Below are 15,682 nucleotides of genomic sequence, written 5' to 3'. Positions count from 1 at the left end.
AATCGCTCGGAACCAGACGAGTGGAAAACGCCCGCGTGGAAAGGGCGACGAGCTTGTGTTTTCCTCTTTCGGTTACTTTGCTTTCGATCGAAATAAAATTGCCAGGATTCCATTCAATGTACTCTGCCTCGTCCTCGGCGGTGCGAGAGCGACCAGCTTCTTCGCACTAACGCAAAGAGCAGACGAACAAAGCTAAAGATGAAAACAAAGACAAATGTAAATAAAAACAATGAACTTTTTTTTTACAAGAAATAAAAACACGACGTTGTAAATCACGCGACGAAGGACGAGGGCTCCACGAGTAAATCCTCGTTGCCCGGGGGAATATAAATATTAACTACTTCACTACACCGCGGGGTCTGCCAGCCAACAGTGTCCGCGACCCCAACATTTTTTCTTCCTCCTGGTTTCGAAAAGGAAAGGGAGCGTATCTTTTTGCCCGTGCTCTTTGGTGGCCCGCCGGCGCGGCCGGCGCGCTCTGCCGGGGATCAGTCAGGTGCTGCCTTCCATGTTTGCCAGTGGCCCCGTTTCCAGGCTCGCCGGGCCCGCCGTGCCCGCCGTATTGGCAAGTAGCGGAGCAATATCGTCGCATATTTGACGCTATCAGTGCTTTCATTCCAGCGTGTAGCGAGCGCAACCGGCCCGGGCTGGCCCCGGCTCGGCTCGGCTCGGCTCGACCCGGCCCGGTTCGGTTCGGCTCGACCCGGCCCGGCTCGGCGTGGAGCTTTGACGTGCTGCGTCGCTGCGAGCCTTGTGAGAGGGAGAGTTGGCAATCGCAGGGAGGCGACTGGGAGGCCTGGAGCCCGGCCTGGGCGACCCCATCCCACCACCTCGAATCAATCTGGCAGCAAGGCTGGCAAGCCTGCAAGGCGCGGTGCACACTGTTGGCGAGTCGCGTGTGCGAAGTGTGCGACTGTGACCAAAAGTAGTTAAAAGGCGGGATATTTTACAGCGGTCCCCCCCCCCTCCCAGACTGCGCCTGACGGCCGAGGTGATCTCTCCGCCCCGGGCCCTCCTTGGCGAGCGCGGCGCCGCTTGGCAGTCCGCCACTGTTCCTTAAGTTTCGGACTCCAGGGGGCGATGCTGCGCGTTGCCGCGCGTTGCCGCGCCGCCGCTCGTTCGCCTGAATGAGAATTAAACACTTAACGTTGCGTGGGCGTGCCGCGACGTGCCACATTATGCCGGGATCAACCCTTGGGGGCCGGCCGAGGCATGGCCGGGGCTAGCAGTGGGGCGGAGCTCGGAGTTGGACTCGGTTCCGCGGCGCTGCTGGCGGGGCTGGCGGGGCTGCCGGGGCGACACCGCGCCGCACGAGCGATTTTCGGCCTCTAAGGTTCCCCAACTCTACGTACAGCCCCCTCAGACCCTCATTCATGTTATGCAAATGATGTTGGTTTCCCAGACAGTGGGTTCTCCTTACCGCTGGATCTCTGCCCGAAAGCCTACCCCTCTGCTTCGTGAGCCCCCCCGGAAGAGCCCCCGGCTGCCTGGGGCTGCCTAGTGCTGCCCCTGGCGCCGGTGGGACAGAGCGCACCTCGGCGCGGAGCGTTACGTAATAAATGGACGTTCGTCCCGGCAGTGGGTGGCCGCGCGTGGACTCGGAGCGTTACGTGGTAAACGGACATCCGTCGCTGCGAACACGGATCGGGGCGGCACGCGCTGCTCGCAGATCGCAGACGGGCGGTGGCTCTTGGCGCTGTCTCGGCTCCTGGAGCCTCCGGGATGTCCCTGGAACGCCCTGGAACGCCCTGGCAGCGCCCCTTGGCTCAAGACACCAGTATTAATTACTGCCCGACGGCGGGGCGGGGGCCAAGGGATGATGTGTATGAAGGAGAAAAAGTTGGAGCGGGGCCTTGCAAGGGGTGGGCCGCACAGTGGGCCAGAAGACCGGTGGAGGCGGCCGAAACTCTAGACGCGTTTTGAGCTCCGAGTCGGTAAATGGGACTCGAACCGGACGTGTGACCCCACCAATGGATTCCTCGTTCGGAGAGCAATCCATTGGTGGGGTCACACGTCCGATTCGAGTCCCTCTCAGTGACTGTGGAGCTCAAAACGCCCGAGAGTTTTGGCCGCCTGGACCGGTCTTCTGGCCCACTGTGGGGCGCTGGGTTGGGCTCGCGGCTCGGGTGTCGAAAGGCGAAATGCGCCAGGGGATCCATTGCCCCCTGTTGTGGCCCCGCCGGCCCCGCTCCCTTGGCGGAAACCCTAGCAGGACTCCCAGACGGACTAAAAACTCGGCCCTCAAGGATGAAGGGTCCGAGGAACTGGAGCCCGGGCGGCCTGGTCCTTGCGGCGTGCGCGCGACAGCGGTATAGAGGGCCCGTGAGTCAACCAGGGAATGGGGAGTTGTGCTCGCCGGCGAGTTGACCGGCGAAGGGGCTTTAGCCCTTGCGCCCGATTTTGGCTCTTACTTATTGACTGGCCTGCCCCGGGAGAAATAAATGAAACCCCAGCGAGTATGTGGACGCCCAGGGTTCAGGCCTCCCACCGTTCACAGTATTTTTGGGCCCAAGTTCGACGTTGTTGGGTCAGCATGAGGTGGCAGTGCATGCCACTCAGCCGACTCGCCGCGTTTACATTGCGGTGGTGTTTGCGGCGTTACATCACCTCCACTTTGTCAATACTCCGCGCATTGTGCGAATGCAACGATTATTCATGGGCTGTGGGGCCCGCCGGCCGCGCATGGCCCCCACAAAAGGCCGAAAGCTTTTCAAGCCTCGGCCTATTATGGACTGATACTGCATTTGAATGAATGAATAAACGAAGCCGCGAGTGAAGCTGCGAGTGTGTTGGACGGCCCGTCGACGGCCGCTGGTGTGAATTTTACCCCGTGCACAGTGGGCCAGAAGACCGGCGGAGGTGGCCGAAATCCCGGACGCGTTTTGAGCTCCGATAAAAGGGCTTCGAACCTAATGTTTGACCCCACCAATAGATTGCTCTCCGAACGAGGAATCCACTGGTGGGGTCACACATCCCGTTCGAGTCCCGTTTAGCGACTCTGGAGCTCAAAACGCGTCTAGAGTTTTGGCCGCCTCCACCGGTCTCCTGGCCCATTCTGTCGCGGCTGCTGACATTTTTTACAACAGCCCTTCCTCGTGATTGCCTTTTTACTCCGTGGAACCTCAAACTTGTACCACGTGTAGCGACGCCTCGGAAAGACGACGGCGACCCTTTCGCATTGACGACTTGCCTGTTAGTTGGGCGACGTGCTCGCCTTGCGGATCGAGCCTTTTCTTGTCTATTTCTTTGCCACGCCGTAATTGGCCGCACGTGGAATCGTCGGGGAAGTTTCTCTGTCGCTCCCACCTGCAGAACCTCTTTCCTTCGTTTTCACGCCTTCGCCTTCATGGAACCCCGCTTCATGGAACTCCGCTTCATAGAACTCCGCTTCATGGAACTCCGCTTCATGGAACTCCGCTTCATGGAACTCCGCTTCATGGAACTCCGCTTCATGGCATTGCTTTTTATCACCGCTTCACGATACCACTCATGCCTGTCTCAGACTGCCCTGCTTCTCTGTCACTACTTCATGGTACTGCCCTTGCCGTTAGTTCGCACTGCTGCTGGCTCTTTGCTGGCCGTTCCATCCCCCACCCCCTTTTCACAGTGTCACACCCGCCCCGCCGCTGAAAAGAGGTGCGTGGCTCTCGCGGATTCGAGTTAGTCTGGGCAGAAAGCAGTGGAGTGCACCATTGCGGGGCAGACTGATTCACAAAGTCGTCGCTCTGTCTCTCGCACTCGGGGCAACCCGTATGGGTGCGAGAGAGACAGAGTGACGCCTCTCGCAGTGAGTCTCCTGCATGCAGCGCGGGATGAGCGGACACTGTCTCCGAAGCTGCGGCCAATCCTGGCCACGGAGGCTCTTGGGGTTCTTTAGCGGGCCGCCTCCGAGAGTGGCGCCCTTGTCTCGGCAGCCGATAAAACGGAACGAGGGCACGAACTTTGGCCGGCCGAGCGATGCCAGTAAAAATAAGTGAAAGACGTCGTAATCCCGTTTTAATGCGCGCCGCGTCCGCGCCGCGTCCGCGCCGCCCTCGCGGCGTCTTCCCCAGACAGTCGCCGCGCCGCTGGACAACGCAGAGCCGCGCAGTGTCCGTCCGGTGGGTCGTCATTTTACCGGGCGCTCGCAGCGGCCAAACGACGGTGGGGTCAGTTACTCTTTATTTTTTCCAAAGCACGAGCGCTTGCGTTGCCACGCCCAGGTTCATAACACTTACTACACTTACTACACTAACAAAATTTCGAAGGTTGTTTCGGTTTTTAAATTTTACGAGCGCCTTGTAAAGCAAGCGAAACGCGTAACGAATGGGTGGTTAAAACTTGCGTGCAAAATAATTACATATGAAACGGCTCCGTTAATTTTTTTTATGGGGGTCCGGTAACTCTGGAAGTCCGTTTTCCGTTTTTATCGCCTTGCAAAAGTTTTGATTCAGTTATCGGTGCGTTGGCCGAAGTCGGCGCGACAAGAACTGACTAATTTGGTCGAGTTGATGAAACTCTTTCCAATAATAACTGCCGTGAGCGACGTACTAAATCGGCCTCCAGCAGCCGGCCGCGTCGCGTTCGGTGCAGGGAGCGGGCAGGAGCGCGCTGGCGGGTGCTGCACTCGAAGCCTGGGGGCCGTCGCAGGCCGGGGGCAGGGAGGCCGAGGACTGAGGCTCACCTGGCCTGTTCTGGCTATGGGGCTGCGCGGACTACAAAGGCATGCGCTCGCTCCAGCACGGCTCCAGCACGGCTCCGGCCTGCCCTGGCGTCCGCGTGGACAAGACGCCCCTTGATAAGGAGGCTCCGTACCCGGCGAAGATGCCCGCGGAGAAGGCGGTATGTTTCATCAGCATCAACAAGAACAACAAAGCGGACCAGCAACAACAATGGCAGGCGATGCCGGGCCGGCCGGGCCGTGCCGGGCTGGCTAGGTGGTTGGTTGTTGTCCGCACGCCACAAAGGCGCGGTGCTGTCCACCGTCCCTGTCCGCCTGTCTGTCCGTCCGTCCGTCTGTCTGTCTGTCTGTCTGTCCGTCCGTCTGTCTGTCTGTCTGTCTGTCTGTCTGTCAGTCTCTTCCGGGGTCACGAAGCCGCGTCCGCCCGTCCGTCGGGCCATCAATCTGTTTGTGTCGTTCTTCATGTTTGCTAATGCTCGCTGGAATTGTAAATCCGCACTTGGGGCGACCCCGCCCCCACCACCAACCTCACCGCCTTGCTGTTTTGCGGTTAAACGACCCGCCGTTCGATTACCATTTCCCTCCGAAGGACGGCCGGACACCGCGGCGGCCACCCGCAGCCGCATTCCCGGTCTTGTTGCTGTTGCATTCCCGGTCTTGTTGTTGTTGTTGGCGCTGCAGCCGTTCCTGCTCGGTCGGCCGATCTGCTCGTCTCGAATTAGGCGCTCCCCATATTTCACTGCGGCTAGATGCAGCCCCGCCAAGGGTGGGCCGGGAGGAGGGGTAAACTAGTGTGCTGCGGTTTGGGTGCAAATTGGCACTGATGGCGGTGAGGGGTGGGGGGAGGGGGAGTCGAATGGGGTTAGTGCACGGCCGGCGTCAAGTGCGGCGTGGCCGCGGAAAAGGAGGCATAAAGTTGGGGGTGTTCATTCCCCGCCACTGATATGGCGCGAGGTTTATCTCCGCTTTATGTTTACGGCGACTTCCGGGATGCCCCGGCCGCCTTCATACCGCCGGCATGCGCGTCGCCCTGCCTGGCCCTCTTCATAAAGGATTGGCGAATTGATTGCTCCGGTCGGACGCCCCCCACTCCCCCCCACTCCCCCCCACTCCCCCCTCGCACTTCCGCGGCCGGTCACTCCCACTTTGTGTAACTTCCAAGGAGGACCCTCTCGGTCCGGTCTCGTCCCTATTGGATGGGGTCGCCTGGCCCTGGCTCGTCCCGCCGCCCGGGCCGTGGCTTTGTTCTCCGCCAGCAATGTGCTGCTGCTGCTGCAGCAGGGACCCTCGGAAAATAATAAATTAGCCGGCCTGCTGGTGTTTTCGGCCCGGCCGGTGTGTTTGCTTTGGCCGCCTTGGCGGTCAGTGCGGCTGACGTTCTGGAAGACTTTCGGAAGTGCATCATGGCGAATGTGTATCCAACTTCCCCGCATTGTACTGGCTAAGCCGTTTCGCCCACTCTTAGTTGACTTTCTAGAGAGAGAGAGAGAGAGAGAGAGAGAGAGAGAGAGAGAGAGAGAGAGAGAGAGAGCTGCACTGCGCCACGGAGGCACGGAGGGCCCGGCGGACTTTACGAGGGCGCGAACCTTGCACGAGGTGTGAAGGCATTGGCCCACCCCCACGGCCCCCGCCGCCCCCGAGGCCCCCCGCCCCCTCCCCTGATCCCAATTGCCGATCGTATTAAATATTGCAGAGGGTTTCTGGGACGCGTCCTTCAGGGCCGGCAGGGGCGGGCCGGCAGACTCCAGGGGGAGTCTGCTTCTCGCGTGGTACAGACGGGCACGGCGCGGAGCCAAATACACAGTGGGGTGGCCCGCGAGACGATCCGATAACAATGAAGCAATTAGAAGCCAGCACAAACACACAGGACCTAACCCAACAGGGATAGCGTCAACAGAGCTGGACAACACCTAGCAGTGAAGACACTTGCTTCAACACTGCCAAGAGCGGAGGCAGTTGTGTAACCTGGCCGGACGTGGTGTAACTGTCTGACCTGCCTGAACTCAGCAAAGACGACACAGCCCTGGCGGCACGAGGCCCCGGCAGGCCGTCGACCGAGCGCCTCCACTGCAGGGCGAGACGACGACGATATTGTTTTATTTTGGCTGTAGACAGATTACATCTGCTCCGCCCGAATGGCTGCGTGAAATTGAATTGGACCCACGGGGACGCCTCGCCACGCCGCGTCCCGCTTATTGGGTTGCAACAGGTTTTATTTACATCCGTCCTCCAAAATATGCCTCACAAATGGCCGGCCTAGCCCGCGCCAGCCAACGCCAGCCAGCGGCAAAGCGGAGTGAATCTTATTCGTTTTATCCGAGGTTTATCCGGACGATGTGTAGCGCGCTGCTGCGGTCTCGCCGTCATTGTTGTTATTGTTGTTGTTTTGAGTTGGTTTGGGTCGCAAAGCCACAGTCCGGTTCTAATTCGGCGAGCTAGCAGCCGGGCGGCCTGACCTGGCGGCGACAAAAGGACCGAGACAGCGTGGCAGCGAGTCCGCCAACAGTGGAGGGTAAAGACAGTTTGGCAGTGCGCTGTCCGCTCTGGATTGTCAAATCCGAGGTGCAAAACACGGCGCAACATCGAGCGGCCAATTGTGCGGGCAACAATGAGTAAGTAATGAGTTCGCCGGCATGAAAATAGCGAGGCACAGCCAGGGAGTCACTGTTCATTCTGACTCTGCGACAAGCTGGACTTGGCCGAAACATTTATCCCGTCCGTATCTTAAAACTTACTTCTAATTTAAAATTAAATTTCCAGTCTACTGGAGCAGGAATTAGAATCATGGGAAGAGAGAACGATCTAAAAATTAACCCTCGTTTTGACGCCCTGAAATTTGAAGTCTTGCCTTAAGAAACACGCAGAGGCACGGGGGTCGTGGAAAGTGCAAACTTGTCAAATTATCCTCCCCGAAATAAAGTAGACGGCGTGATAAACGCAACGGCGCGAGTTCGCGGCCCGCGGGAGCCCGCCGGGCTTACCGACCTCGCCGTCTTGAACCCGATGATAATCAATGAGTCCGAACTTTTCCCGAGTGTCTCTCCGATTATTAGCCAGCCGAGCGGCTCCTCGGGGGTCTCTGTCGCACCCCTGTACGGCGCGGTCCATGAGTGCGACAGAGACGGAGCGACCCCTTCAGTCGCACCCAGGGGCGGATCCAGCCCCCTCGCACCGCAGCGCACCGCAGCGCGGCCTTTCTCGCCTCGCGCGTCGATTCGCGGGCCACAAAGGGGGCGACCAGAACCAAGCTAATTTCTGTTCGGATTGGATCTTGGCACATAGTTCACGGATTTCAGTAATTACATTTCGGCTCTGCCGTGACTAGACCCGGCTCGCCTGCAAAGGAGCGCTGCCTGGAGAGGATCAGGCTGGTGGGGGTGCATTCGTTGGCATGACAAAGGGTGGGGCGGTCGCCGCGGCGGTCGTGGTATCCGGCACGTATTGTTCCAGCGCCTTCAGACGCACGGGCCGAAGCGTGTCGCGGCCCGAGGGACCTTATTGCCTTTGGTTTATTACCCCAGCGGCCAAGGGATTCTCGCGCCAAGCGTTAGCGGGCCCGCACCGGGCTGGGGCTTTAGGGAAAGGTAGTTAAAGTAAACAACACGCACCAAAGTATCCCCTTTCTCGGCACATGCACTCTGCGCGCTATCTAGCAAAAACATGGAGTTTCGGCGAGTTTCTGTTTGCGTTTCTCATATTTGGAATCTTCCAAAGTGGGCTTTCGCATTGCGGAAGGGAGGTCCGGCTCGCTTTTGGCGCGCTTTCGTTCTGGGGCCATACAGTGGCGCGGCCAGCAAGTTGATTGGTCCGTCCCGAGAGCACGTCCGCCAACTCGCAGACAGCCCATTAGATGCATCGGACCAAGTTTCTCCGCCTCCCTCGCACCTGCACGGAACGCGGGCCAGCAAGACAGAACGATGGAATCGATGTTCAATCAGCCCGCCGGCCGTGTCCGAACAAATGGCAAGCTTCCCACCTGGGGGCAAGCCGTGCAAGGTGGCTACGTGTGTGTAGGCGTCTGTGCGTGTGAGGGAAGGGGCGAGGCAAAGATTCGGAAAATAAAATGCGGGTTCATTACCGCTTTGTTCTGCGAAAATACTACCAAGAAAGAGAGCGATGAAAGGAGGAGAGAGAACGAGCACGGCAACCTGAAAGACTCATTCCGAGCGCGTCGCCGCCTGAATAGTGACCCATCACAATTTGAATTTTTTTCGCGCCATTCCTTTGGCGTAACGAATTAATCAAGGTGCGTGGCGGACTTGCGCCAACTTGCGGAACTTGCGCTGACTTGCGCAACTTGCGCCAACTCGGCCCGCGACGCCTGCCACCGCGACGACTGCTGCCTGTGTGTGTACTTCATTACTGGCGACGCCAACAACAGCAAGACTTTGCGATGAATTCCGTCGCACCCTCGTGTCTCCCGCCGCTTCTTCGCGACGTTGCTTCTGCTGGTGAGCCCGGCCAAGTTGAGTCCCTGTTTACGGACAGTGTACCAGAGTCCGGGAATCAGACGTACCCTCACGACTCTCGTGTTGCAGGGCATAGTTTTGGAGGGTGAAGTCGCCTGAGACAATGGGAAGAACATGTTTCCCACAACTATTAATTTCGGGTAGTGTTCGTCCAGATTGAAATTGTTTTCATGTGCTCATCTGAGTCCACGGCCAGTACCCCAAAAATTTTCCGTGTATATTCACAGAGTTGAGCATTTATTTTGTTTCGGCGAGCAGTGTGGCCAGGGGAACACGGACAGTGTTTGTCGTCGGGAGTCTTACTGTCCCATCTGCCTCTTCCTCGCAGCGCGTTTCGGCCCTACCTTACAGTTCCTGTCTCCCCTCTCCCTCCCTCTCCCACTCAATCCTGTCTTCCCTTCCCGCTTTCAATCCACCTCGCCTTCTTTGCGCCGCTCGTCTCGGCTTGTCGTCTCCGCGAAGCTTAACTCCCGCGGAAACTTTCCGTCCCGCTCCGTCTCTCTCCCACTCCCTTGTCTTGGCCCGTCTCTCATCCACCCTCTCTCTCGCACTCTTCTGCTGGTCCGTTGACCAGACTAGACCGCCGCTCCCTGCAGCGAGTGGCATCTCGTAAGCATCTGTTGGCAGCTGTCCCGGATTTGGCTTTTACAATGCGGGCCTTGAGAGAGGTAGAGAGTGCATTAGTTTGGGACGGGAACTTAGTCATTGGCCAAAAACAGTGGATACATATTGCCAAACCTGGATTATTTGGATTAAATCACTGATCGCCCAGTCTGGAGCAAACCAGTTCATGCCTTACTCGAAATGGAGCCAAGTAGAATCAGCTGAAATCGTATCCGAGAGCAGATACTGCACCAGACTCTGGAAAACCGATTTTTACTGGCGAGCGCAGCTGCGCGCGTATATTTGATCCTGTAAACGCGGCCGCAGCAACAAAAACCGAGACAACAATGGAGGAAAAAAGATTAAGCCGGAGGTGGGAAGGGGGGATAACAATAAAAACGTGGCATATCGAGAGAATGATTGCGAGGGGACAGTTTCGGGGAGAAAAATAAAAGGACAAAATATCGATAACGGACTCGCGCACAAAAGAAACCGCTTAATGACCGCAGAGGCTGGGCGCGGCCCGGAGCAGTCCCGCTGTGGCGGCCCAGGCCGGGCCGGGCACGCTGGAGGCGTTATTGCGTGAAAACGGAAAACGTCAGTCTTTTTTACTCCGAGTGCTCCCCAAGGCCTCGCAAGGGCGGCACAGGCTGCAAGGCGCGTTCGATATTCGGTTCAGTGCAAAAAAAGATCGACCTGATTTTTGACTGGACCGGTCGAGAGAAATGAAAGTGGAGTTGAAGAAGTGAAATTCATTTGCATGTGTAAATACGACCAAACTTAACAATCCTCACTACTTTGTTTAATCCAATATTTTGAGGTAGGTATCAACATTGATTTTTCAAAATTCGACTTTCTTGGTACTCTTATCACCAGGAAATGCTATCCGACCACGTTATCCACCACGTTTTACGTTTTAAATCGACGGAGATAGAATTCATGCCCCAGTCCTCGCGGCAATATTTCCTTCCTCGGAGCCACCCGGCTGTGGCTGACAGGGAAAGCCCATCTCGCGGTCGGGACGCGGCTGGGCCGTGGTCGGGCAGATGCACCACCGCCAACACCGCGAGCGGCGACACCACACCGCGTTCGAGGGCGCGCACGGCAGCGCGCGGCCCTTGCCGAGCAAACGGGAGGGAGAGACGCGCTTTCGGACGCGGCGCGACACGGCACCACTTGGCAGCCGCGCTCACGGTCCTCGTGTTTGACTTTGCATCCGAAATGACGCATCCTCGCCACCTGTGCCCCCAACGTGCCCCGATTTCCGTGCGTTACTTTTGTTTTTGTTGATTTGTTTTCCTCGTTTTGACGTCTTGGTGCCCGCTGCCGTTCGCTGCCGCTGGCTGCCGTCCCCTCCTGCTTATCTTGGCCGCGGGGCTCTATCGGGCCGGCTGCCTGTCAGTCGCAGCGTCACCGTAAGGGGGTCACGCGGGCTGCAGCCGGCATGCTGGGCTCACCTGTACTCTGTCGTCATTTAGGCGTCCGTCACTCACACGCCTGGAATCGGTGTCCTAGGAAAACGACGTGTTCCTCAAGTGTCTGGGTGTGCGCAAGCAGGACAAGGAAAGAATGAGAAATATTGATGCATGTTTATTTCTGAAGAAAGTGAAATTTTCAAGACACGTCGACGTTGATAGAAGGCTTTGACCACAGTTAAATGGGGCGCAGTAGCCACCCAAGATGATAAAGGTTAAAACCAAAAAATAAGCAAACAAAGAACAAGAACAACCAAAGGTGAAAACGGTTTTCTTTCCGCGTGTGTGGCGGGTTCGACTGCCGCCCGGGACGCGTCCTTTTTCCTCCTCGCCATTAATCACGGCGTGGTGACGCTAATGTGAAGGAAGTCGCGACACGTTCTCATCATTTGTGTGTTAGGCTTGCGCCTCGCCTGCTTGCTTTCGCCGCGCGTCGAGTCTCCGCAGACGTCGTTCTTATCGCGGCCCGGGATGACGGATGCGGTGGGGTCTATTCGGGCAAAACTTTCAAAAAATAGAGGGCGTTATCGAATTTCAAGCCTGGGGTACACCTCACGAACCTTTAATATTTACTTTTCCTTGATTGAGGACGAGCCTATCGTGAAGACGAGCGAAATGTATTTTAGAAAACACAACGTGGAACTAATCTTTTTGGAGAGTGCCATTTGCTGTGGATGTTCTGATGGTTGTAATGAGACGGTCCGCTTACTTCCGCAACGGCTCCGAACACGGTACTACGCGGGAACACAGCATTAGCCCTCTCCTCCGGGATGCCCTGGCCCGGCCCTGGCCCGGCCCTGGCTCAGCTCCGGCTGCTGCGGCCCTCCAGACCTCCAAGTGGCAGGGGCAGCCAGGGGCAGCCAGGCCCCAATGCCCGAGGTTCCCGCCTTCCGTCCTATTTGGCTGACGCAGATGTCCTCGGGGACTTCCTCGCCTCGTTGTAGTGCTCCTCCGCGGCCGGGAATGACCCGCTGGAATCATTCCTCGTGACCTGGAAGCGCCTGGAAGAAGCAGCCACACTGTCGAAAGCTCGGGGCCGCTCCGGAGAAACTGGCGTTTCAAGGGAAGGGGTCTGTTGAGACCTAGGGCTGATGATGATGGTCAGTCAGTGTGAAAGGAAGTCACTGTCTCTTTGACGACGGCAGCTCATACTGTGCAAGGTTGTGGTTTTGGGTTGCGTTCGAACCGACGCTGCAGGTCCAGACACCCCAGACGACACTCCGTCCACTTCCGCCACCTTTGGCAGGCGTGCCTCTGGCGTGCTCGACCGCCCGCTCGGACGTCCCGCCCGACTCCCCTCCCACTGCTGCGGCCCGGGAGTTTCAAAGAGCCCCCCGGTGCTTGCGGTACCAGCACTTATGCAGAGTGGGACGGGCTGCCTACCCACCGGGGGGCAGCTTGACCGGCCCGAGCGGCCCGCTGGCCCCACCTCCGGCAGTGCTAGGCTCAGCAGCCTGGGAGGGGCAGCGCGGGCGAAGCGGGCAAAGCGGGCAAACAAGGCAGATAGGGGCGTAATGGCAAGAAAATTAAAGCGCAGCAGTGCAGCACCGCAGGAAAAAGGGGGCACTCTTCGCCGCCAAACGTGGCCTTGCGAAAAAAATAGTCTTAAATTTAAAAAATTGGTTTCATGATGCATTTTTACCTCTGCCTTCACATTTTATTTTTAGTTTTACTCAAAGTCTAGGGCGGCCAATTCCTGTTGGAACGTTCCCTGATCTTTTTGAGAGCGAGCCGGTTACCAGCGTGGTGTGCCACTGTGCACCCGGTGATACGTTGTGCCGGCGCACAAGCTGCATATACATCACACAGAGCCAGGCCGGGCTGGGCCCCTCTGGCAGAGTTACTCTCGGGACTCCTTGGAGGGCTGCAGAGGCGAGTGCATAGCGCGGTTTGGCGGGGGGTCAAAGCCTCCTCCTCATCTCCAAGACCCTCCCGCTCTCCGCTTCATCTCCCCGTGCGTCGCTTCCGTGAGTCACGAAGCCCCGAGAGGGCCGCGCCGAGGCCGCGCCGAGGCCACGACGAGCCGAGCCACGCCGAGGCCTTCCCGCACCACTCCACGGCCCGGCTTGCCTGGCTTGGCTGCCTCTCTGTTCACACAGCAAATGAGTGCCAACAGCCGCAGGCGGAGAAGACGGAGGGCGGCCGCCACACACACACACACACACACACACAAACACGCAAGCACTCTGTGCGAGCAGACACTGATGCCGGGGGTACCTGTCTATCTTTTGTGCGCCAAGCCCTGCTTCTTTGCTCCAGCCCTTGTCGCGGCAGCAAGACCGCCCCTCTTTGTGCGAGGTTCTCCAGTCACTCCCACACACGCACTGGGTTAGGCCACCACGATCTACCATCAACTAAGTGCGTCGCAAATCAATGGGTGGAATCCTCTTCGCGCGCGTGCTGTTGAAAATTTTTTAATCACACTATTGAAAACAATACACTACTACGAGCCTCTTGCGGCGGGGCCGCCGGCGCCGTTGGCCAGGGACTACTGGTAGTTGGTCCCCAGGCCGGACAAACTTCGCGTCGGGTCACACACACACACACACAAACGCGAACAAGGGCTCTGGTCGCATGCATGCAATCTGCGATCTTTCCCCGCGGCCACGCTCAAGTCCTCGCTGCTGGTGGGCCACAGTGTACGGTGTGCTGGCGACGCCCTCGCGTCAGCGAGGCGTGCCGTGCCGCGCCGTGCCGGACCCAGCTGGGGGTGATGCACACACGCCGTAGTCCAACGCCGCGCTGGTGCCGCGGTACTGTACGGTAAACAACAGGGCAGCGGAAAATAAACAAAAACCTTGCGACGGTGTCTGTGTCCAGTGGGGCGTCCGCTGCGTCCGCCGCCCGGGTCGGAGGGACCACACCTTGCCTGGGGGCCTCGGCGCCGCCCGCCCCAGCCCCGCGGACTTGGATGCTACTTTTGGAGCCCCGCTTCGTGACTGGGATGACACAGCCTTGCCATAATCGGTCACGTAGTGAGCGCACACCGTGCACGGCCCCTTGACCTTGACTACTGTCCACCCCTGCACCAATCCCACGCGTCATCTTCGGCCCCTCCCCCTCTCGCCTGCTGTCTCAATCCCCTCCCCCTCCCCCACAAGACAAACACGGCCCTCGCACTTTGCTGGACACACAGCCCCGGGCCGAACGCCTTGCCTGCCGCCCGGCGTGCCCCGGTCGCACAGGACAGGGGCTCGGCACCGAAGCGCAGGCACAGTACAAAATGCATGCCGTCTGCGACAACATCGCGACGCTGAAAAAAAAATTGGGCTTCGTTGCGCATGGCAAGAAACATAAAGCTATTCCTTGAAGGAATAATTTGGCTCAAAAAGACAGTATTGTTTTTTTTTTTTCAATGGAAGTCCCCCATGCGTTATGTTTTCGTGACAGAGTGAAATGCCGCTTTTCCTACAGACAGTCTCGCTCGGAGTAAACGAAAAGGCGGTGGCTGGCCGGCGGGGCGGTCTTTGCCGGTGCCTTGCGCAGTCCGTCTTCCTCTGTTTTCCCTCTGGCCAAGCCGGCTGTGCTGGGCTGCCGCGCCCCGGAGAAATATTCAATCTCCACCTTATTCATCACGCGAATATTCGGCCTCACACGTTGAATAATTCAGGCAAACAAATCAAGATGACGCGGACCAGCGGGGCGCATGCGGCATGCGGCCCCCAAAACCAGACCGCAACGCCGCAACGCCCGCGGGGGCCGTGCGGGGGCGGGCACGTCGGGGGCGGGCCACAGAAATCCCCCGACTTCACCCCGAGGGGCTGGCTGGCTTGCTACAAGAGCCGCTTCGGATGCGTCCGAATCACATCCGGCGATGAGGCCCCACCCCATCGAAGAGCCCGAGCGAGCCGGCGGCAGGCTGGGACAGCGTCCAAAAGGATTTCAATAAAAGTGTCACTTAGCCGGGCCGCCGAGTAAGATATCCAAAACGAATTCAATTGCGGACTCGATGGAGGCACTTCACGCGGGGCGCTTCCGGTATAGGCTTTCCCGGTTGAAGCACTTCCGGTTGATGTTTTCCCGGTCGAGGCACTCCCGGTGCATTGACCTAGCAGTGTCACCGGCTAGGCAAGGGTCTGGCCTGCCGTACAACGCCGCAGTTGCTCAAGGCGGTCTAGTCCGTCAGCCTGACCTGCCAATAGCCCCAAAGCCCCAAAGGCCTGCCTGCGGGAAAGGAGCCGTTTGTTGCCCCATTATTCTCCGAGCCAAGATTTTTGGATCTGCGAATGTCGATTGAGGCTGGCTGCGGCTGGCGCGCGCCACGGCGGGGCGACTGTTGCCCGGCGAAGTCGCTTGGCTGCCGACCAAGTCCTCCCCACCCCTGACCGCAGGGGTGGCCCCTTCCCTCGGAGGGACAGAGCGCGCGATATCTTAATCGCATTACGTCATCGACTGGAGTGTAATGATCGGTAATGGCGGTCACGAGCACCAGAAGGACCTGCAAGGGAAGGGAAGAGATTCAACTATCAGGGGTT

General features: G+C 58.4%; 1 protein-coding gene across 1 annotated transcript in view; it reads left to right on the top strand.

Annotated features, from left to right (window-relative positions):
* The first annotated feature begins 3,346 nt into the window (after nucleotides 1-3,346).
* The window catches only part of LOC117651963 (Down syndrome cell adhesion molecule-like protein Dscam2), an 88,689-nt gene continuing 76,353 nt past the window's right edge, over nucleotides 3,347-15,682 (top strand). The window contains exon 1 of the mRNA XM_034396590.1: nucleotides 3,347-3,532. Within this exon, the coding sequence (XP_034252481.1) occupies nucleotides 3,347-3,532 (186 nt within the window). The remainder of the gene's footprint in view (nucleotides 3,533-15,682) is intronic.

This window comes from Thrips palmi, unplaced genomic scaffold (assembly GCF_012932325.1).
Source record: "Thrips palmi isolate BJ-2018 unplaced genomic scaffold, TpBJ-2018v1 HiC_scaffold_6, whole genome shotgun sequence".
In the NCBI taxonomy this organism is placed as follows: domain Eukaryota; kingdom Metazoa; phylum Arthropoda; class Insecta; order Thysanoptera; family Thripidae; genus Thrips; species Thrips palmi.
The sequence above is the reverse complement of the archived record's forward strand: the minus strand, read 5'-3'. Positions and strand labels throughout refer to the sequence as shown.